The sequence below is a fragment of the Sciurus vulgaris genome (assembly GCF_902686455.1).
Source record: "Sciurus vulgaris genome assembly, chromosome: 6".
NCBI lineage: Eukaryota > Metazoa > Chordata > Mammalia > Rodentia > Sciuridae > Sciurus > Sciurus vulgaris.
In genome coordinates, this window is record NC_136466.1 from 67749936 (window position 1) to 67772857 (window position 22922).

At 34.3% G+C, this 22922-nt stretch overlaps 1 protein-coding gene across 1 annotated transcript; it reads left to right on the plus strand.

The window, feature by feature from the left end:
* Positions 1-4524: 4524 nt before the first annotated feature.
* On the plus strand, positions 4525-22644 carry YIPF5 (Yip1 domain family member 5). The gene is made up of 6 exons (XM_079145998.1): positions 4525-4624; positions 5148-5267; positions 11831-12003; positions 14788-14933; positions 16931-17112; positions 18390-22644. The coding sequence occupies exons 2-6, from the start codon at positions 5158-5160 to the stop codon at positions 18550-18552; spliced, it is 774 nt and encodes a 257-aa protein (XP_079002124.1). The 5' UTR covers positions 4525-4624; positions 5148-5157; the 3' UTR covers positions 18553-22644.
* The last annotated feature ends 278 nt before the right edge of the window (positions 22645-22922 follow it).

Below are 22922 nucleotides of genomic sequence, written 5' to 3' on the forward strand. Positions count from 1 at the left end.
TAAACCCTGAGACCTCTTGATTGTAAGAAACATTACATATTAAAATATTTGTAGAGATTGTTTCACTTGACTGGGACATATGATTTTCTTTCTTAAAAAAATAAACATATCTTCCATAACATAATTCATTTTACGTACTCTCTCCTCATAAATACCTAGTGTTATGGAAAGAGAAGAGAGAGAATAAGAAGAAACAAGAAAATATTTTCTTTAGTGTTTGAAATATCATGAAACACATCGAGAACATCAAATATAATTAGCACTGTTCACAGTTTTCAAATACAAACATTCTAATGTATGGGTGGTTCTTAAAACAATAGTTTTTGATATCCAAAAATTGTGACACTAAAACTGATGATGCAAACAAGTCAATTTTGGTAAACCTTGCACAGAGGGTATAAAAAGTATATTTTTAGTATGGTTCACAGTATCAAAAAATTGCAAAGCAATACAGAATATGCAGAAGAAACAGTGAATATGTGTAATTGATATGAGAAGTAGTTTGTTCAAACCCAATCCTTATAACTTTTCAAAATTCCATTTTTATTCCTGATTAAATCATATTGCTTCTGTTGCTATATATTACAGCAATGATAATAATCTCAAACATTTGTTGAGTACTTGGTACTTAGACAATAACATTTACATGCATTATCTCATATAATCATCCTACCAACCTTGCAAGAAGAACACTGTTACTATCTTACTTTTATGGATAATAAAAGAGAAGCACAAAGAGTTTAAGTAAATTACCAAAGATCCACAGCTAATAAATGCTAGAGGATGTAAATCCACCCAGCCTGGCTCCACAGCTTGCACACTTAAACACTATGCAATATTAATTAAAATCAGGACTAATAAAAGGTAAACTTGAAAACAAATTGATCCACCATTTCCTCAGTGAAAATATTACAAAATATATTTTTATAAACTTGAACATATAAACCTATGGGAATTTAGATTCAAATGTCAAATAACTAATAGCAATTTTAATTTATAAAAATACACATAACCAAACATCAGATTAAGTAGTATATTAATTAGAATTATTACCTTTCCCATCTTCACATTGTAACACAATAACAAGGTAGTCCAGTGGTTTAGCACGAGGACTCAAGGCCCAGACTGTATGGTAAAAATGTCTGGTCTACTATTTCCTAGCCTAATGATGCTTGACAAATTACCTACCATCTTCAGTTTCCTGCATCAAATAGGAGTTACACAGAACCTGTCTCACTGGGTTGTAGGAGGAGTATTTGAGTTAAAAGGGGCAAATTGCTTGGAGTAGTGTCTGGCACACAGGATATGTGGTTATTAGTTGTTACAATGTATAAATGTTCCACTTTCACTGTGGCCCCAGTGTCTTTGCCAGCACTAGGGACCAGTACAGGTTGTCTGAAGCTGGTTCTTTTACATTATTTTTTCTTCTAAGTAACTGGAGATACAGAACTTCCAAAGCTGTCATTGAAATTCTTTTCCCAAACCACACTACACACCTATCTAAGATTAGAAAAGTTTTTGTTATCAAGAGAGTATTTATGATCTCTACAATGAAAATATTGTTTTTAAAAATATCTTTTAAAGGTTTTTGTTAAACAACAGCACTTGCAATATTAAAGTCAAAGTTCCAAAAATAATTATTAAACCAGCATTAAATTTCTTTGCCATTTGAAAACTAGTTGTACCCAAAAGTATTCTGTATCATTACAGGAAAATCTATCTTGCCAAAACAACAATTCATTGTTCAAAATAAAATAATTAAAATAACAGCTCTAATACAGGAGACTAAATGAGGAAACTCTTTTTAAGAGATAAAGAATAATTTTGGGACAATATAGTAGTCATATTTGGAATATGTGGAGATAGTGAAAAAAGACATAGGGCAATTATATGGGTTTTTACTGTTATCAAGTTTCATTACGGAATTGATATGAATATGATACAGGTACAAATGCCAAATCTCCATTTCAAGTGGTATTTGGGTATATCATTGAAAATGGGAAAACTGCCTATGTTCAAACACTTTTCCTAGCACATGACATAATTACTATGAAATAGAGAGGGAAAAGGCTGCTCTAAAAATACCAACATATGAATTCACTGCTATTCTAAGAAATTGAAGTTATTTCATGTGTACTTGTAAAGTATATATGAGTGTCACACTAGTGTAACTGTCAAACTAATTAAAATGTAATTCATGATTAGAATATCTTTTCCTTTTTTGTTACAAGATTGGTGATTGGTACCTTGTATCACACAGCAGGAGAAAGCAGCTGTCACAGGGCCCACTTCATGCTCCATCATCTCATGAGACCTGGCTAAGGCTTTCTACTAGTAAATAAGTCAGCTTGATGACTTTAACAGAGGCCAGTACATTTACCAGTTTCCCTTAATTTTACACTCTGGAGCCTATCCCAGACAGGGGAAGCAACTTCAAATTTTTTTTTCCAAAAAGAAAGGACTGTATGTCTAGTCATGAAATTAAAAAATGTTCTCAAAGTCCCCAAGGAACTTCTGCAGGATACCTTGGCTTATGTTTCAAAGTCAAATAATATGGAAGATTTAATCAGGTAACTCAATTTTCTTGCTTGGTTTCTAAGTTGGGGCAGAAGTTGGAGGGAAGACAAATAAATATGGTAATTGCTTTCACAGGCAAAAGCAGAGTTTGAATAAAATTTATGCTCAACAATTCATTCCTAAGCAGACATTTATTGTTCATGATTTTGTATTTCCTTCAAATTTGAGAGTGATATCTCTTTTGGACTGCAAGAAATAGAAACATCAGATGAAAGAAGAGATTAGAATTTTTTCAGCCATAAAATCACTAAGTAGATAAAAGTTGATGGGTTATTGCATAGTTATTAACTAGAAACTTAGTTTCATGGGTAATGTAGCTTAAAGACCACAACCATATAATTTATGAACTAAACTAGATTTTCTTGAGAATGAAAAGGTGACACTATTAATAATGTTGGGGAAAAAACAGGCATAAAATAAAACAATGAACTATCTCCAGCAAATCATAATATATGGTTATTCTATCTAAAGTTGTGCACAAGATACTACATCAATACATGCTAAAGTGATTGGTAAAAGGTGGAAAATTAAACAGTTCAATGAGTAATTTCAGCAATTCACACTGATGGAGCTGAACCTCAAAAAGTAACTGTTTCTTGGGCTCTAGGGTATACTCCTTGGTTTTTTGGTTTGGTTGCCATGTTCTTTTGCTGTTACTACTTTTGTTTGGAGGGGAGTATTTTTTGTTTTATTTTTACTTGTTTTATTTTGAGGTGCTTATGTGTGTCCAGAGTCAAGTTTCAACCAGTGAAATTTTATTATTCCTTTGGAAACTGGCCCCATAGCAATGGTCTGAGGACCACAGGATTTCGATCCCAGGATATAATGAAAGAGCACACTGTGTAAATTTAAGTGCTCTACCCTCAAAGACAGTTCTGCTTATTGGTTAATAGCACGATACTGGAGTTACAGTATTCGGGATTCCACCACCTTGGGAAAGACGCTGGAAAATGTGACTCTAGAAAAAGTGACCCCAGAAAATGTCCAGAGCCATTTTTGTCACAACTCAGGGGAAGGAGTACTACTGGAATCTAGTGGATAGAGGTCGGGATGCTGCCAAACATCCTACAATGCACAGGGCACCACGCACTCCTAGAAAGAACCATCTAAACTAAAATGTCAGTAGTGCAGAGATTCAGAAAGCCTGATTTACACCTTTACTTACTCCATGCTTTTTCCTCATTCTGGGCTTTGCACATGCTATTTTCTCTGCCTCTGCCTGAAACACGCAGGCTCTTCTTCCATCCTCTGCCTTTACCCTTCCCTCTTCCTCTTTCCTTCTCTTCTCAAGTTAACGCTTTTTGATCACCCTCTCTTAGTGCTGTTAAGGCTATTTTTCCCAAATGAATACTACATCTTTCAAAGAATTATAAGACGTTAAGAATATCAATAACAACTTATTTCTATGTGCTTTATTAGCCCTCTTGCCCAGAAGGGCAGTTACCATAAAGCTAATACTCACCACTGGATTCTTAGCAGCTAGCACAGAATGAATGAACCTTCAATAGACTCACGAATGTAAAGTAAAAGAGTCACCGTCTCATTAGGTTTCAAAAAGATTAAATTCCATAAACTGTTTAGTACTGCGCCTGAATCACAGTACGTGGGGAGAGACTGCTGCTCTGTAGCTTGTGCACAGGGGTGGGGAAGCTCTAGGTTTCATTTTACAGCTTCCCGGCCTTTCTCCCAGCTCAGGGAGAAGGAAGGAATTCTCCCTCCTCCCTGTTAGTAACTAGCAGTTGCTGCGCTTGCGCCTTCTGCCTCCGCCGCTCACCAGATGCCGGAAGCACTTTCCCTCTTCCCATTGGCCGGTTAAGATCCTGCGCATGCTCTGTATATAGCACCCCCCCCTCAACCGCGGCCGGGTGTCCAACCAGAGCCCAAACCTGCCAACACGCCTGCGCGAGCGGGCGTGCCCCGGAAGCAGTTCTTTGCCCCTGTGACACGTAGCAACGGGGCTACTACAGGGTCTGGAACAACTTGGATTGGGGGTTATTTGGGGCCGCTGGAGGTACACCTGCTGCCGCCGCTGCCGACCCCGCGTTTGGTGAGTGTCCCAGGCCGGTGGTAAACTCTTCGGCTTCTCCCGAGAGTAGTGCGGCTCGGCTTGTTGCCCTCTTTCGGCGCTTTTCGCTCAGACCCTTACTCCCTTTCAACTCCTTTACCTGCCGCGGTCTCTGCACCTCAGATGCGACCTTCCAGGATCCTGCAGTTTGCTGGCAGGCCATAAGCCTCGTTTTGCAAGGAGACTGTCGTGTTGTCAGCTGTAAGCCTTGAGGAATCATCTTTTTTACTGCTCTTCTAGATCCTTGTGGAGTCACTCCTCCCACGACCTCGCCCCTACCAAAAGCTTATCTGCTCCTTGAGATAGAAGTGTCCTCCAGGACCTCGACTTAGAACTAGACATTTCCTTACTCCGACTCCCGACCACCCTCCCAATGTTGCTCCCCACAGTTACTGGAGGAAAAATGTTTACAGTCGTTTTGAGTATTTGCTTAAGCAAAGTGCCAGGAACAAATTCAGTAGAGCCTCGGACATGAACAGCGTTTGCTTTTCCTCTTTCATTACAGATCATTTGCAATGTCAGGCTTTGACAACTTAAATACGGAATTCTACCAGACAAGTTACAGCATCGATGACCAATCTCAGCCGTCCTATGATTATGGAGGAAGTGGAGGACCTTATAGCAAGTAACCTTTCAACTTTGGCAATTTATTTAGTTTATACTGCATTGAAAGCATGTATTCAGACTATTTGGTTCTGCCGAAAATTGAATGTGTGAACGGCTCCCCTTTCAGGAATGTAATTTTTAACACTCTCTCTTTTCTGGAGAGATCTGTGACACTAATTGAGTTTCAAGGGATTACGCTATTTAGAATTTGGCATCTTCTGCAAAATCTTTAGGTATGCCAGAGTAAAAAAGTAGCTTATTGAGATAGTTACAATATCTCTATATCCTTTAAAATGTGGATGCATGCTTCAAGTACCTAGAAAATAGGCTGCTACTTAGTCCCCATGGACCATCAAAATCTTTTGATGGCTTGTGTAGTAAATCTTTTTCTGACTTTATCAACTATTTGATGCTCACCTGTAATCCCAGCAGCTCAGGAGGCTGAGACAGGAGGATCAAACGTTCAAAGCCAGCCTCAGCAACTTAGTGAGACCCTGTCTCAAAATTTTTCAAAAAGTGGGGGGTGGGTGCTGGGGATGAGACTCAGTGGTTGAGCTCCTCTGGGTTCAGTTCCCAGTACCAAAAAGAAAAAAAAGAAAGCTATCAACTTTAATTGAAAGTGCTTAATGACACTGTTCAAGATTGTTTAACAATGTAACCTTCCTGTTATGAGTAATCAGGTGATTTTCATATAGCAATTGATAATCATTTTTATTATTGCTCATACTGAAGCTGACATTACCAGGTGCATATTCAAGAGGAAAATTCAAAGCCTTTCAACCTGAACTTTTAAAAAAAGAAAATGAAATATTTTTATAATACCTGGAGTTTACAACAAAAGTATGTTAACTGAGAATTTTTACCAGTTTCTTCTAGAACTATCTTCAGTCTCTTGGAATCTTAGAGATAAATCTCACTGGTCTCCCATAAAATGGAGTTTTCTATCCCAGGGTTCCTTAACATTATTAGGTGCTCTTGGACCACTTTGAGATCTTAAAAAACTGTGGGCCCAATTTTCAGAAAAACACGTATGCTTCATCTGTTGTTCATCTGTGGATCCTGGATTTAAAAACTCATGAAGACTTTTCTCTGATGAGGACAAGGGATGATTGTGTGTCTAGTCAGTGTGTGAGAAGTGTGCAATACTAGAATGTATTGCATTAATACATTAGTGCCAATGATTTTTTTTTTAAAAGCTGGGAGCAGTTCATTGTCCTTTTTTTTTTTTTTTTTTTACTTTTATTTGCTTTAATTAGTTATACATGACAGCAGAATGCATTTCGATTCATTGTACACATATGTAGCACAACTATTCATTTCTCTGGTTGTACATGATGTAGAGTCCATACCATTCGTGGAATTATACAAGTACCTAGGTTAATGTCAATCTCATGCCACCATCTTTCCCACTTCCCTGCCCGCTTCCCTCCACTTACTTCTCTCTGCCCAATCCGGAGTTCCTTCATTCATCCCTCCCCTCCCCATTATGAATCAGCATCCACATATCAGAGAAAACATTTGAGTGCCAATGATTTTTAAAAAACAAAAATTAAATTCAGCCCCACTATGTGGTTGTCTTAGATAGGTTAACCTTTCTGTAACCCATAGATTCTTCAAATCTGATAAATTTGAGATATAAATACATAACCTGTTGAACAGTGGAGGTGAACATTTAAAAATGTCCTTTATCTATGGATTATCTTTTTCTCTCTGAGCTCTCAAATGCTCAGTTATATACCTATGAGTATTTATCTCTTTTGATCAACCAATTGGGTAGAATGGGAATATCATGTATAGAGGTTTCCATTCATTAATTTACCTAAATATGTATTTTTGGTGATTGCTTTGTGTATAGGAAGGCCAAAGATTGGCCAGCATCTTAGCTATTAGCAGTCAAGCTTTGGAGAGCCTGTCCCTGTATGCCAGACTGTTTTTAACCAAAAGATCTTAATCTTTAGACTTGTAGAAGTATTACATTTAGATTGTAGCCTCCCAGGTTTATCTACCTTAGCATTTCTTTTTTAACCTGTCCATATTTGTCACTTAAAAATGTGACTTATCCTCTTATTCCACTTAGAATCATCTAATTGCAGTTCTCCATATGGAAGTTGTATAAATATTCTCTTGCTAACTATTCTCACAATTCCCTTCCAACCAAATCATGGGTCCCCAAGCTTTGCTTCAGTATTAGTGAAGTTTTTTTTTTTTTTTTTTTTTTTAATATCTCATGTACTTATGTAGCCATTGCTGCCAGTTAACAAGTATGGGTTTATAGATAATGATTAGGAAAACAAAAGGTGTTCTATATTAGTAGTAATAAATATGTGTTTCTTAGCTTTATAAGAAGTTGTACTCTTCCACTTCTGCATTTACCTGCAAATAGATCGACCTGCAATCTTATATTTTAAACCTTCATCTTAGCTTACTAAGTCATATTTTGTGTCATTTGCTAACTTGTTAACAAAGATCAGCTGATAACTCTTTGTTGCTGAAAATCTAGATTCAAAAAACATAATATTTGGATTGTCTTCAAGTTTGGCTTATTAGTCTATCATTTGGCATTTTCTCTATGATGTCAGCTTTCACATTTTCTGGTGTTTTCTATGGGTACTTCATAAGTATCATTGATACACTTATATACCAAATTAAACAAACATAAAACCAAATTAAAAATTCTTTTTTTAATAGTTCTAGTTGTAAATGGACACAATACCTTTATTTTCTTTCTTTAGTTTTTTTCATGGGGTGCTGGGAACAAACCCAGTGCCTCATGTGTGCTAGGTAAGTGCTTTATCACTAAGCCACAACCCCAGCCCTTAAAAGTTCTTTTGTCATAACCTATTTTTTTGTTTTTTGTTTTATCTTGTTGTGGGTATGCGATATTGAAAAGATGCCACATTGTATTTTAGGTACACATCTAAAATATTTAGCAATACCAGTCACTTATTTTTATTCACTTTTTAAAAAAAAACACTGAGAGCTTTTGTTTTTGTCTTTGACTTAACTGATAATATCTTTGTGGAATAAGAAGCTTTGTCTTTGTTGTTGACATAGAGTACTTTTTGAGAGATTGATTTAGCATATGCTACTTTCCCTGCTGTGAAAATGTTGCTAGTCTATACAGATTATGTCTGCCATACCATGTTTTTGTTTAAAAGGAGTGAGTCAGTTTTCCTCAACAGGTCCTGCCAGAAAAGGGAGGTAGTAAAATTCCAGTGTTGTCTTTCTCAGGTGGCATCTTAAAGATATAGTGATGATGCCAGCTTAGAAATGGTCAATTGCTTTCAGTATTTCTCTTCCTCACTTCAAATTTATGGATCTAAATTAGTTCTCAGGGTGGACTACAGACTCTAGAGGATGTTTGAGACTTTTCAGGGGGCTTTTAAGGCCAAAAGTTACTTTCATGGCAATACTAAGACATTCTGTGCACATTTTAGGTGTGTTAACATTTGCACCAATGTTGTAAAAATGTGTTTGGTAAAACTGCTGCTACCTACATATAAATCTTCACAGGAGTATCAAATCATTCTAGTAGTTGTATTCTTCATGGCCACACACCTGTAGGAGAGCAGAGGGAGTCAGTTTTGTTTAAGAATTCCTTTAATGATGCAATAACATTTGTCATTTTGTTAAATCCTGACCCATTAGTACATACAGTTCTTCAACATTCTGTTGACAAAATGGGAAATAGCCATAAAACACATCTATTGCATACTGAAGTTATGGTATCGCTAAGAAATGCACATGTGCAATTTGAGTTGCAAGTGGAACCAGCTTGCAACCAGCTTTTTCATGGAGACCATTTTTATTTGAAGTGACAAACTGTGGTTATTCAAATTTGAGTGTTTAACAGATATGTTCTAAAAAATGAGTAAGTAAGCCTGTCATTTCAAAGAAAGCTGCTGACAGTATGTTTCTCCAATGATCAGTTTTGAGTTTTCAGGTGAAAATGACATTTTGGGAAACTAATATTTATCACTATGAAATTGTCAGCTTCCTAATAACCATTTTTCTGATGAGAACAATGACAATATTAACAAATACAAAGTTTTTTTAATATTGTAGAGTGAAATATGACAGTATTTGGAAGATAGGCAAAATTAATACTGACTTTTCTAAATGACTAAAGCATGATGTTTACAGAATTATGTAAGAGTGAACGATCCAAGAATGTAAGATAGGTTCATATATTTTAATGTAAGGGCACCAAAAGTTCATTGATGCTGTTTCAAGTTCCATATTGCAGCTTGAATTTTAAAATACTACCACTCTGTTTTGTATTTTAATGTAGCATCAAAAAAACCATTCATGAATCCAAAGAGATTATTATAGTACTCTTTTGATTCCTAACTACATGTTTGCAGAATGGGTTTTCTTTAAGAACTTCAATTAACACAATATATCACAACAGATTAAATTCAGAAGCAGTTATAGAAATCTAGCTATCTTTTATTAAACCAGTCATTAATAAGATTTTCAAAAATATAATATGATGTGACATTTTCAATGAATTTTTGTAAAATTTTTTTCATAAAGATATGTTAAAATGTATTGAAATTGTCACTTTAAAAGAATTTGTAAATATTTTAAATGTTTATTAAACATAACATTTCTTTTGTGGTAAATTTTGATAGATAATAGCCCATTTGAGGTTTTTAATACATTTTAAGAATATAAAGGGGTTCTAATACCAAAGAGTTTGAGAACTGCTAGTCTGTAGTATTTTTTTTTTTTTTGGTTTTCTACTGAGTCACATTCCTTTCCTTCTTTTTCTCCCTCTCTCTTTGTCAGAGAATAAAATAGTCTTTTTTAAGCAGATTGTAGAAACCTCCATATGGAGGTTTAGTTGTAGACTCCAATCATAGTTCATAGACTCCAATCTTAACAGAGAGCAACACAATAGTATATTATATTGAATCAGGAATTGTGAATTCTTATCCTAGTTCAACTAGCTAGCCCTGTTGGGGTGGTGTGCATGTGTGGATGGGTGTATGTATAAGTAGAAATCAACATATTTGCATATCAAAAAAGCTGTTAAATATACATACTGAATAAAATATTACAACTATCTCTGGCAGGATTTTGAAGTGATTTTTATTAAAATTGTTAAGCGTTGGCCACTGGAGTCAAAAAGCCTAGTTTTGAATCTTGGCACCTCCATGGGCAGATTATTTTAATCTAAATTTCAGTTTCCACATCTTAATAATGAGAAAGACAATAATATCTACCTTAGGGGGTTATAGTGAGGACAATATGAGAGAATTCACATTAAACACTTGAAACAGTGCTTTGCACATAGTTACATTTAAAAAGATTATGTTTTGAGAATCACATTGGAAACTCCAAAAGGACTGTATGTAACTGAACATTTATGTTATTTTGATTTTCTTTTAATTAAAATGTTCAATCAAAAATTATTTTTTATTTTATAATGTCAGTATTGCTAGCATGGTGGTGCACTCCTATAATCCCACTGGCTCAGGAGCCTGGGCAGGAGGATCTCAAGTTCAAAGCCAGCCTCAGCAACTTAGCGAGGCTCTAAGCAATTCAGCGAGACCTTGTCTCTAAATAAAATATAAAAAAGGGTTGGGGATGTGGCTCAGTGGTTGAGCGCCCCTGGGTTCCATTCCTGGTTACCCCCCCCCCCCAAAAAAAAGTCAAAATTAATGGACTTCATTAGATTTTTGTGTTTTTTAAAAAGGAATCAAAAAAATTTAATAGACTAAGGAATTTTCTTTAAAATATTTTACTTTTAAAATAATTATTTTACTTCTGTATTTCTTAATATATAGCTAGATTAGGAACATTTTCCAGAGCATGGTGAAATAGATATTTAAAGGTGTGGCTTCCTCATCTTTCGGTTCCTTCTTGCCATTGTCACTCAAACACCAGTGGTCAGGTATCTCCCTCTAAATCCAGGATTTACTTAGTACAAATCAAATGGGACAATAGGTGTACAACCACTTTGAAAATTTAAAAGCACTATTTGAATGCAAGGTGTACTAATTATGTTTTGTTATATTCAAAAAGCTTTAACATAAAACAAACTTGATTTTTTCATGCTGAGGTTTAAAGAATGTTAGAGATTTGCCCACTTGCAAAAAGTAACATTATGAAAAGTAAAAGAAGGATGATTCTATAGGTATACAAATTACATGGAAAATTATATAATGTGCAAAGTCTGTCATCATAACTTATTTTCATTTTCTTAGGCATAAACGTATTTCATGGAATATTGTTATGTTACATACCCTCACTAAGGGAGAAAAATGAGTTTTTGTTTTTAGTTGTTAACATTCTAATGTTTGAAATGTAATAGTTTGTAGACTGCTTAAATACACCACACAAATAAATACTGACATCAGGAAGATTCTCTATAAAAGCAGATGACTTTTCAGTGTAGATAATCAGCTTGATCTTTTAATCATTCCATCAACCATTTATAAACACTGGCAAAGTGAGTATTCTAGGAATAGCATGACCAAGATTCTGTAGCTGTCAAATGAAACTTTAGGAATTTCAAGGATATCAACTGTCAAGGGATTGAAATACTTTTGAAAACTAACTTTGTTTGATTTGTAGGCAGTATGCTGGCTATGACTACTCGCAGCAAGGCCGATTTGTCCCTACAGACATGATGCAGCCTCAGCAGCCATACACTGGTCAGATTTTTCAGCCAACTCAGACATATACTCCAGCTACACCTCAGCCATTCTATGGAAACAACTTTGAGGATGAACCACCTTTATTAGAAGGTAAGATCTGTTGTAACATTTGATTGTACAAGTTGAATATGCCCTAACTGAAAAGTGTGGGACCAGAAGTGTTCTAGATTTTGAAGTTTTTCAGATGTTAGAGTATTTTCATAGCGTTCACTGGTTTCTCATCCCTAATCTGAAGCTCTGAAATCTGAGATCGTCCAAAATCTGAAATTTTTTGAAAATTATGCTGGCATTCAAAAAAATTTCAGTTTCAGAGCATTTCAAATTTTGAATTTTTTTGTTTTTTGGTACTGATAATTGGACCCAGGGGTGCTTATCCACTGAGCCACATCCCCAGCCCTTTTTTGTATTTTATTTAGAGACAGCATCTTGTGAAGTTGCTGAGGATGGCTTTGAATTTGCAATCCTCCTGCCTCAGTCTCCCAAGCTGCTGGGATTACAGGTGTGCACCACCACACCTGGCTAGGAGCTCATTTTGGACAAAGTGTATGTGAAACCACATTAGGCTAAAGGGTACCAGAATTTTTTAATAAAGTAATACTAAAGTATATCAGTTTGTAAACACTGATTTTCTCTTCAGATTATTAATTAAATTCTGTCGGTGAAAGAAATGAAAAGGAAATAACAGTAGTGATTATTGTACATGAAAATGGAAATAGATTAACAGACTGATGACATAACTTAAAAATATTGTAGTTTTCAAAACCTACAAAGCAGTAATTTTGACTATTTGTGTGTGTGGACTAGATACCCTTTGAAAGTCTAAAGAAAGCTGTGAATACTGTCCTCAGAAAATGTGAACATGCATAGAGACATACTTTTGTATACAATTTCACGGATCACCAGGTATTCCTGAAGCCTTAGATAAAGAACCCCTTTCTGTTAACACTGTCCATGTATTTTTTACAGTGCAGTCATAGGTTAGAGATGTAATGAGTATCTGTTTCATCACATCTGTACCCTTTCCAACATAAAACAGAAGCTATATATTTATAGAAGTACCACAAACAGTAAAGACTGGTGTTGAGGACTCACCAAAGTATTATTATTATTTTTTTTTATTGTAAACAAATGGGATACATGTCGTTTCTCTGTTTGTACATGGCGTAAAGGCATACCATTTGTGTAATCATAAATTTACATAGGGTAATGTTGTTTGATTCATTCTGTTTTTTTTCCCCTTCCCCCACCCCTCCCACCCCTCTCTTCCCTCCATACAGTCCTTCCTTCCTTCATTCCTGCCCGCCTCCCTAACCCTAACTCTAACCCTAACACTAACCCCTCCCTCCCCCCATTATGTGTCGATCATCATCCACTTATTAGCGATATCATTTGTCCTTTGGTTTTTTGAGATTGGATTATCTCACTTAGCATGATATTCTCCAATTTCATCCATTTGCCTGCAAATGCCATCATTCTTTATGGCTGAATAATATTCCATCGTGTGTATATATATATATATATATATATATATATGCCACAGTTTCTGTATCCATTCATCAATTGAAGGACATCTAGGTTGGTTCCACAATCTGGCTATGGTGAATTGAGCAGCTTTGAACATTGATGTGGCTCTATCTCTGTAGTATTCTGATTTTAAGTCCTTTGGGTATAGGCCAAGGAGTGGGATAGCTGGGTCAAATGGTGGTTCCATTCCAAGTTTTCTAAGGAATCTCCACACTGCTTTCCAGAGTGGCTGCACTAATTTGCAGCCCCACCAGCAATGTATGAGTGTACCTTTCTCCCCACATCCTCGCCAACACCTGTTGTTGCTTGTATTCTTGATAATCGCCATTCTAATTGGAGTGAGATGGAATCTTAGGGTGGTTTTGATTTGCATTTCTCTTATTACTAGAGATGTTGAACATTTTTCCATATGTTTGTTGATTGCTTGTAGATCTTCTTCTGTGAAGTGTCTGTTCATTTCCTTAGCCCATTTGTTGATTAGATTATTTGTATTCTTGGTGTAGAGTTTTTTGAGTTCTTTATAGATACTGGAGATTAGTGCTCTATCTGAAGTATGATTGGCAAAGATTTTCTCCCACTCTGTAGGCTCTTTCTTCACATTGCTGATAGTTTCCTTTGCTGAGAGAAAGCTTTTTAGTTTGAATCTATCCCAGTTATTGATTCTTGCTTTTATTTCTTGTGCTATGGGAGTCCTGTTAAGGAAGTCTGGTCCTAAGCCGACATGTTGAAGATCTGGACCTACTTTTTCTTCTATAATCTGCAGGGTGTCTGGTCTGATTCTGAGGTCCTTAATCCATTTTGAGTTTAGTTTTGTGCAGGGTGAGAGATATGGGTTTAGTTTCATTCTGTTGCATATGGATTTCCAATTCTCCCAGCACCGTTTGTTGAAGAGGCTATCTTTTCTCCATTGCATATTTTTGGCCCCTTTGTCTAGTATGAGAAAATTGTATTTATTTGGGTTTGTGTCCGTGTCCTCTATTCTGTACCATTGATCTACCTGTCTATTTTGGTACCAATACCATGCCGTTTTTGTTACTATTGCTTTGTAGTAGAGTTGAAGATCTGGTATTGCGATACCCCCTGCTTCGCTCTTTCTGCTAAGGATTGCTTTAGCTATTCTGGGTTTCTTATTCTTCCAGATGAATTTCATAATTGCTTGCTCTATTTCTGAAAGGTACATCATTGGGATTTTAATTGGAATTGCATTGAACCAAAGTAGTATTGTTGAATATTTCTAGATCCTCTTTTGATGCTGAGTGTTCGATTTTGTTTCTTCATCAAATGTAGATTCTGGGAAATTAAAGGTATATCACAGATTCTGGTTGACATCCTTATTTTCTTTTGTCTTAGAGTTAGGTATCAATTTTGACCACATCTGGCAAAAAACACTAACAGTGCTACATCCATTAAAAGTAGCAGATGGCAGCATTATGAATGAAACTGATTTGGCAGGACCAATGGTCTTTTGCCTTGCCTTTGGAGCCACGTTGTTACTGGTAAGTTTTTTAGTTTCATCTCTCAGTTTGAGATTTAACAGTCTTTAAATATTCTACTAAAAAAACATTTTGAAGTTTTTCTTATACCTCAAGTCTTTTATGTGTTTTGAATGGTATTAAGTTGTTCAAATTTATACCTATTCATCATGTCTCCATCAATAGTACCATATAGTGTGTTTAAACAATAATTTCTTATTCCAAGAAGTGGTCCAATGAGGGACAAAACAAAACAATAAGGAAAAATTATATAATGTGTGGCTTCAATTCCTCAGTCTGAATCTCTTCTTCTTACTTTGCAGGTATTAACAATGTTCTTCGTCTTTTTGTATGTGTACTGGGGATTTAACCCAGGGGTGCTTTGCCACTAAGCTACAACCTCATCCCTTATTACTTTTTGTTTTAAAATAAGGTCTCCCTGAGTTTCTGAGGCTGGCCTCAAACTTGTGCTCCTCTTGTCTTAGCCTCCCAAGTCACTGGGATTACAGGTGTACACCACAGCACCTTGCCTGCTTTGTCTTTTTTTAAAATGATAGTATTTTTTTGCTTATTTATTTAAATTGCTAGACTTTGGTCAGTGTTTTGTTGTTGTACTCATGGTTACTTTCCTATACATACTTTACCTTGTAATGAGTCAAAACATTGAAGAACTACAGGGGTTATTTTTCCATATCTTCCACCTCCCCAAGAATGTTAAAGTATATCAGAACAAAAAAGATATTTTAAAGATAATTATTATTGTTTTATTTTATCTTATATCTCCAAATTGTAAGAGATAAATAATGTAGTGAATAAAAGATGGAATTTTTACAGGAGAGCTAGACTTGAACACCTACTTTGTTCTTGACAAAGTTATTTAATCTAACTTCAGCTCCTTCTGCTAGATGACCCTGTGCTGCCCACCTTACAGGATTGTTTTAAAGCTAAAACAAGACAGTTTATAGCAGAACACTTTGAAAAGTTAAAAGCACTATGAAATGGAATTTTATTATTGTTACATGAATAAATGCATCAGTGAACTCAGCTGAGCTTTTTCAAATTTCCACACCCTTAATGAAGTATTTACAAATAAATTTTATGTTTTAAAAATTCCAATGATTTTTCAGTTTGCAGTATGAAATGTAGAGGAATTTTTAAGATTGAGTATTAATGAGAAAAAAAATCTGAAAAATCAAGGTCTTTTTGAAGGTTCCTCTACAGATAGTTTCTAGTGATAGTTTAACATGAATACAGTGATTTTTTTTTTTAACATACCTTGACTAGTAAGGTAGTCCTAATTTGGCTACTTTGCTATTCTAAAATTGTCTAGTGATGTCTTTTACCACAACTGAATTAATGTTTTGTTGTTATTTGTTCAAAGAACTAAAAAATTAACTATTTTGGAAAATAATGAAAGAAAATATATGTTCCATTATATTCTGCTTGCTTTTTCTCCTCTTTTCCCCACAGAGCCCTCACTTACTGCTTTTCCTGACTTCTTTCCTCCTAGCTCTTCTAACACCTATATAAAGTAATTGATAAAATTATTTCTGCTGTTAGAAAGATTATGGCTACATATGCCAATAAGAATAAGTTGCTTTGGAGCATTTGGGATGAAATAAGTTGCCTTCCGGTGATCACTAGCAATTATTCAAGCACTCTGAATGCCTTTCCTTGCCCTCCTTGTGGTTTATTTGCTTAAATTCAACCAAAGTTCTTTTTAGAAATCAGCTAGTTTAGGTAATTATACCATGATTTTGTCCTTTTATTTGTTCAATTCTATGCCAATTTCAAATGTTACCTGGAAAATGGAAAATTAAATATCTGTGTATTGGGTAGTGATAATTTAAGTTTCCAAAGTATGTGAAATCTCATCTGCTCTTTTACTTCCCTAAGTGAAGAATATATGCATTTGCAGATTTTGTTGCTCTTGAATTAATTATCTTTTAAATGTACTGTTTTAGAGGAAAAAAATAAGCTTATTTCTGCTCTTTGACCTGTTATCTTTTCTTTACCTATAGGCTGGTAAAATCCAGTTTGGCTACGTATATGGGATCAGTGCAATTGGATGTCTAGGGATGTTCTGTTTATTAAACTTAATGAGTATGACAGGTGTTTCATTTGGTTGTGTGGCAAGTGTTCTGGGATATTGTCTTCTTCCCATGATCCTGCTTTCCAGCTTTGCAGTGATATTTTCTTTGCAGTAAGTACTGTTCTTTATCTTGGGGTTTGATTGACTGGTTCTGTGTAATAGGATTCATTCATCTCATCATCAGTTTGAAATCCCTGGTTCAACAAATATATCAGATAGTGCCTCTTATAAGTAAGAACTGTTCTACATGCTATTAGGTGATGAACAGCGGAAGTTGGGAATAAGTTTTAAAATCTTTTATGCCATCTCATATTATCTATGATCAAGAATTATACTAGTTTATGTTTATTTACTTAATAATTGTGATCATTATAAAATACACAGAAAAGTTTATGTTATTCTTCTTAAAATTATGCTTGTCCTTCTTAATATGTCTTAGATCATGTCAAATTGTTTGAAGCCTTTGGGCATTTGTGAAATGAATGAATAATAAATACATATTCTTGATTTGGCAGCATTATAATTGAAAAGGAAACATATTCTTTTTATGATAAAAGGCTATTTTGAGTCTCCCATGTTCTCAGATATACTTGTGTGCAACTTTAAATATGTGTACTTTTTCAACAATCCTTTAAGTTAGATTTAAAAGAAAAGCTGGTTACTGCACATGAAGTTCCTCCTTGCAACCAATGTGCAAATTCTATCTAAGTAGTTCAAGCACCTCCTGTGTCTTGTTCTGGACACTACCAATGATTAGTCTTTGTTTTAGATAGTCAAAATGAATGTTTAAGAGAAGAGCAGTAGGAAAATTTTGGCAAGATAATGGCTTTGCAGCATTCCTTCTTAGGATAAAAACGCTTCAGATTGTTGTGAAGAAGCTGCTTTGTACTTGTAATTTGTAAAGAATTGATATATTTATGTTTGAATTTTATAGAAGTTATTCTTATATTAAAGTGCTGTTTTATATCCAGTAGAGTTTTGCTTCCAGGGGGCATTTGGCAATGTCTGGAGACAATATTGATGTCATAACTATGGGGGAGCAGGGATGGTAGTATCTTAAAGGCCAGGGATGCTGCTGAATGCCCTAATAATGCTCCTAATGTAAGAGTAGCTCCTACAACAAAGAAATTACCAGCCTGAATGTCTGAAGTGCCAAGATCAGGAAACCTCATATTTTAAAAGAGCAAAATGTAGTTTTACATTAGCTTTTTATCACATGAAATGATTCAGCATTATTGAATTTACCGTGAGACACATTTTAACATTTGAAAAAAAAAATATTGATTATATCTACATGTGTATTTGAAATATTTTTCTTTAGAACAGGTTATCGTAATGTTCTTGTACAACTAATCTCACCTGTTACCCCTGCCCCTTTTTTGTTACAGAGGAATGGTAGGAATCATTCTCACTGCTGGGATTATTGGATGGTGTAGTTTTTCTGCTTCCAAGATTTTTATTTCTGCACTAGCTATGGAAGGACAACAACTTTTAGTAGCATATCCGTGTGCTTTGTTATATGGAGTCTTCGCCCTAATTTCCGTCTTTTGAACTGAACTTACTGGAATGTGGACATCTGTGGGCCAAATACACAAAAAGGACCTTGAACTCTTAAATTGGACCAGCAAACTGCTGCAACACAATTCTCCTGCACATTTACGATACACTATTGAAGCAGTGGAAGTAAACATGTATCTTTTGTTCATTTTTATAGAACTTTTGAATACTCTATTGGATTTACCTGCAGTATGACTAGCTCTAAGTGTTTGTGCTTATACAAATAAGAAGTGCTGTTTCTTTCCTGTTCTGTATTCTTTGAAAAACAACTTTTCTTCCTTACAAATTATATTATGATGTTTTTGATAGATTTTTATCAACTGTGGGAAACTAACCACAAAGCTGATAATCTTTCTTAAAAACAACCCAGTTATAGTAAACAAAACACAAAAACTATTGCAGAAATATTTTCCAAGGAATTAGGAAAGAAAAATTACCTATTAAGTTAAGTGCACTGAAACAACAAAAAAGAATTCAATGTAGTGTTGTGAGTTTGCACTTCAAAAATATTGATATTCCTGTAAATTATCTCATGAAAATTTTTTGCTAAAATTCAAAGATATGGGAAGTTCACAATCTACCTTATAGACATGAAACGTGAACAGCTGTAGAGATATTAGTATTATCTAAATCTGAACTGGCCACATTATTGCTTAGTTGGGTCTCCACATTTCCCAAGAGAAAGAAAATCACTTAACCTTTTTTGAGAAAAATATTTAAAATTTCACAATTTGAGTATTGCAGTTATCAATGTAAAGTGCATTTGATGCTTATTAATTAAAGTTTTCCCAATTAATTTTAACTGTGTTGTTGAGTTTACTTTTACTAAACCACTGTTCTTTCTGTCTCATTTTCTCTAATTAGGGTTTGCTGTTGATTCCCAACCTAACCTTAGCTTTAAAAATAGAATTCAGTTAGTATAGAATCAGAAAAAGAAGATTAAATGAGAAGAAATTTACTGAGTTACTTTATTTCCTTACATTGAATTCATTTGATTTATAGTCTTAAGCTTTCTAGCCAGAGAATCTGTATAAAAATACCGTGTCCTGTTTGTGGATCACTGGCTTTTTATAGAGAAACTGCCTTTTATTCTAGATAAGTTCTGTTACACCTATGAGAAAGTCATGGTACGGGGAGGAAAATGTTATCTTTTTTTAAAAAAGAGACTTTCAGACTAAAGAAAAAACGCCATACTGATGAATTAATGGTTGTTTTGTAGAGCAATTTTTCAAGTGTAAAAGGAGTGTGGGGTAAATTAAAACACATTTCCTATAAGATCCTAAATTCTAATTTCTGGCATCACATAAATATATTTTTCTTCATACTTAATCTTCAGGAGAAACACATTTGCTAATAGTTTTGATTAGATTTTCAGACTTATAAAATTAGAATAATTTATTGTTATCTTTGAATAGTATAACAATAGTATTACCTTTTTCAGTTTTTTTTTTTTTTTTTTTTTAATAAATACAGTCCTTGTTAAGACAATGTATGAAACGAATGTCTTCTGTTAATATTAAGCTCTTGGGAACAAGGGAGATGATGCTTTGGAAATTAGATTCATTCTTGGTTAGACTTAACACTAATTGTCAACCACTTTCCCTAAATGGATAAAATTGCTTTATTATATGTTGCCTATACCCAAAACAAAATAATTTTTAGATTGTTGTACACATTTTTTTTGTTGCTGGTTGTTTTTTATTTAGCTCCAAAATAATGGCATATAAAACCAGTTAACATTTAGCTCTTGCTCTGTCAAAATAGCCATATGGTGAAATCATTTGATGCAAGAGTTTGTTTGGTTATATGAAAAGTCATATACAACCAATATTTCCCTTATAAAATTCCAAGTTGAAAATATATATAGCAATATTTATGCATACATTAAAGACTGGTATACTGTGTCTCAAAAATTGTGGCTTTTTTTTCTTTTTGTATAGCATTGAAATAGATTTCTGTTTCTTATGTAGCATATCTGGCTTACTTTACGTCCCTTGTTATGCCAAAAATATACAAGTACCTTTAAATACTAGAGACATTCAGCATAGCTCAGTTCACACAGTGATTAACATAAAGTAGCTAAAGCTCACTGTGCAGATGACAGGTTGACACATACTATATCTCACTCCGGGTTTTGTTCTGTGTGTAGAGTGGCAAGTTAAAGCACACTACTGTGTTATTTACTTGTGAATGCATGCCATGGACATGTACTTAATTTAACACATGGGGTATATGCATGTTTTATGACCTTGCTATCATTTTGTGTTTACATATTTTTTAAGAACTATTTAGGTTTGTTGGAAAAGACATAGTAGTGCACATGCAAAGTTCTATAAATCTTGAAATGCTATCCTTGGGTACTGGCATCCAACCAAAGAGAATTTTTTAAAATGTATCTAATTTACATGACTCTGGGTAGCACTTAATTAGTACTGTATATTTGACATTTTGAATGTATATATTTTTGACCTTAATAGGCATTATTCAACTTCTCCAAAGCTAAGAAAGATAAATTTTCTGTTGTAAAATTATGCAATTATCTTTGCTTTACCTACCAAGAGAAAAGTGCATTTGATTCAAAATTATACACTCTTCCCCCCCATATGAATGGGAGAATTTAGAGGGTGAATAAAAAGGAAACTGTAGAAGTTAGAATCTTATAGAGTACTTTGCACTCAGTTATGGAAAAGTAGAAAGTCAAAACCATGTTTCAAGATTTGTTGTCATATAGAGCAGATCTGAGGTAATGATTCAGTCGAGCTTCTTATCTTGCCCTGTAGGAGGGGAAAAAAATACACACACACATATATTTATATAACAGTGTTTAACCTTTCATAAAGTAGTGCCTGAAGTTTTCAAATATAGTAGCTTCCATGGTACAAATCACAACAGAAAGCATGCTTGCAAAGAGTAGCACCAAGCCTTTCTTTAAAATGCTACCCCTAGAGCATGCCTCCTATCCAAATAATGCCCCAAGTTTAGTATGTGCTCACAAACTATCCACTGACTTATTTTGTGTTGTCATGTCAAGTTTCAAATGCTAGTTACTAAGCGATTTCAATTTTTTTATTTCAAAAAATAAAAAATAAAAATAAAAGCTTTATTTCTCAAGTTATCTGTTTTGAATGATGTGCATGTGTCAGAATATGAACTTTAGAAATGGAACATTTAGAATCAAGCAAAAACATAAGTACTTTTTCAAAGATAATTATATGAGTTAACAAGACAGTCTTTCCTTATCAGAGTTATTTAGGATTTTGGAGAAAGCCTGGTGATAGGTAATTAACATAATATCAATATTTATTGGAAATGCCTTAAGGAAGGATTGGTTTGTGACACTTTAATAAAGATAAGAATGCTATGTCATTAGTTTTTCCAGCAGCCTAAATAAAACCTATCCTTGCCTCTTTCTACAGTTGAAACATTATTTTATACTGTAGCGAAGAATTTTTTAAAATTAACTCTGCTTCTGCACCATACAAATTACTGATGCTTGAATTATTATACATTACTATTGCTTGAATTTTAGTAAGTTACTTTGTTTATTACCAAGTAAATACCCATTTTATAACTGGGTGATAGGTAAAATGAAACATTAAGTATTTAAATTGTTGGTTTTTAGGGAATGGCAGGATACTTAGTCAAAAATATATTATCATTAATATGCATCTCAGAATGGTGACCCTAAAACCACCAAATATGACTAAAGAATGAAATCTGATAGTATGCAGTTGTGATTTTGCATCACAGATGGAAATATTTCTTCTGCTCTTGTGCACAAAGTTCCTACTCTTGTTAATGAAGAACATTGCTGATGGAGCACAATGTCCTATGTTTGTGCAAATAAATTACAGTGATTACATAGTCAAATGAGGACTAATTAAATACAGAGCTGTTTTTCTAATTTAAAAGCAAAATACTTTCTTTAGCACATTAGGTTCTAAAAATCAGCTATTACATTTTTGTGAGCTTAACTAATTAAGCTTATCTTGCATATATAAATTTGGTTTATTTCTGAAACTAGTACTAAATCTACTGATAACTTGCAGGGTGAATAGTTTTGTATTAAGGTGTTTTTAGTACATTTTTGACACGGGATACACACAATTTTACCAAGTATTCAGTGGTAACATGAAATGCTTGTAGATTTTACTTTACTTAGTTGTCTTACTCTGATTATCCTAAAACTAAATAAAACAATATGGTTTTTTTTCCTAGTTAAAATGTAGTTCTGAAAAAATGTCTTTATTATATTTAATGATGTTTGTTGGTGGTTTTCAGTTTTATGATCTTCTGTAGTATTGGAAGAGTTGGTAGAGTCTTAGAATGGTCTTAAAAGCCCTTTTATTTTGTTTTCCTTTTGA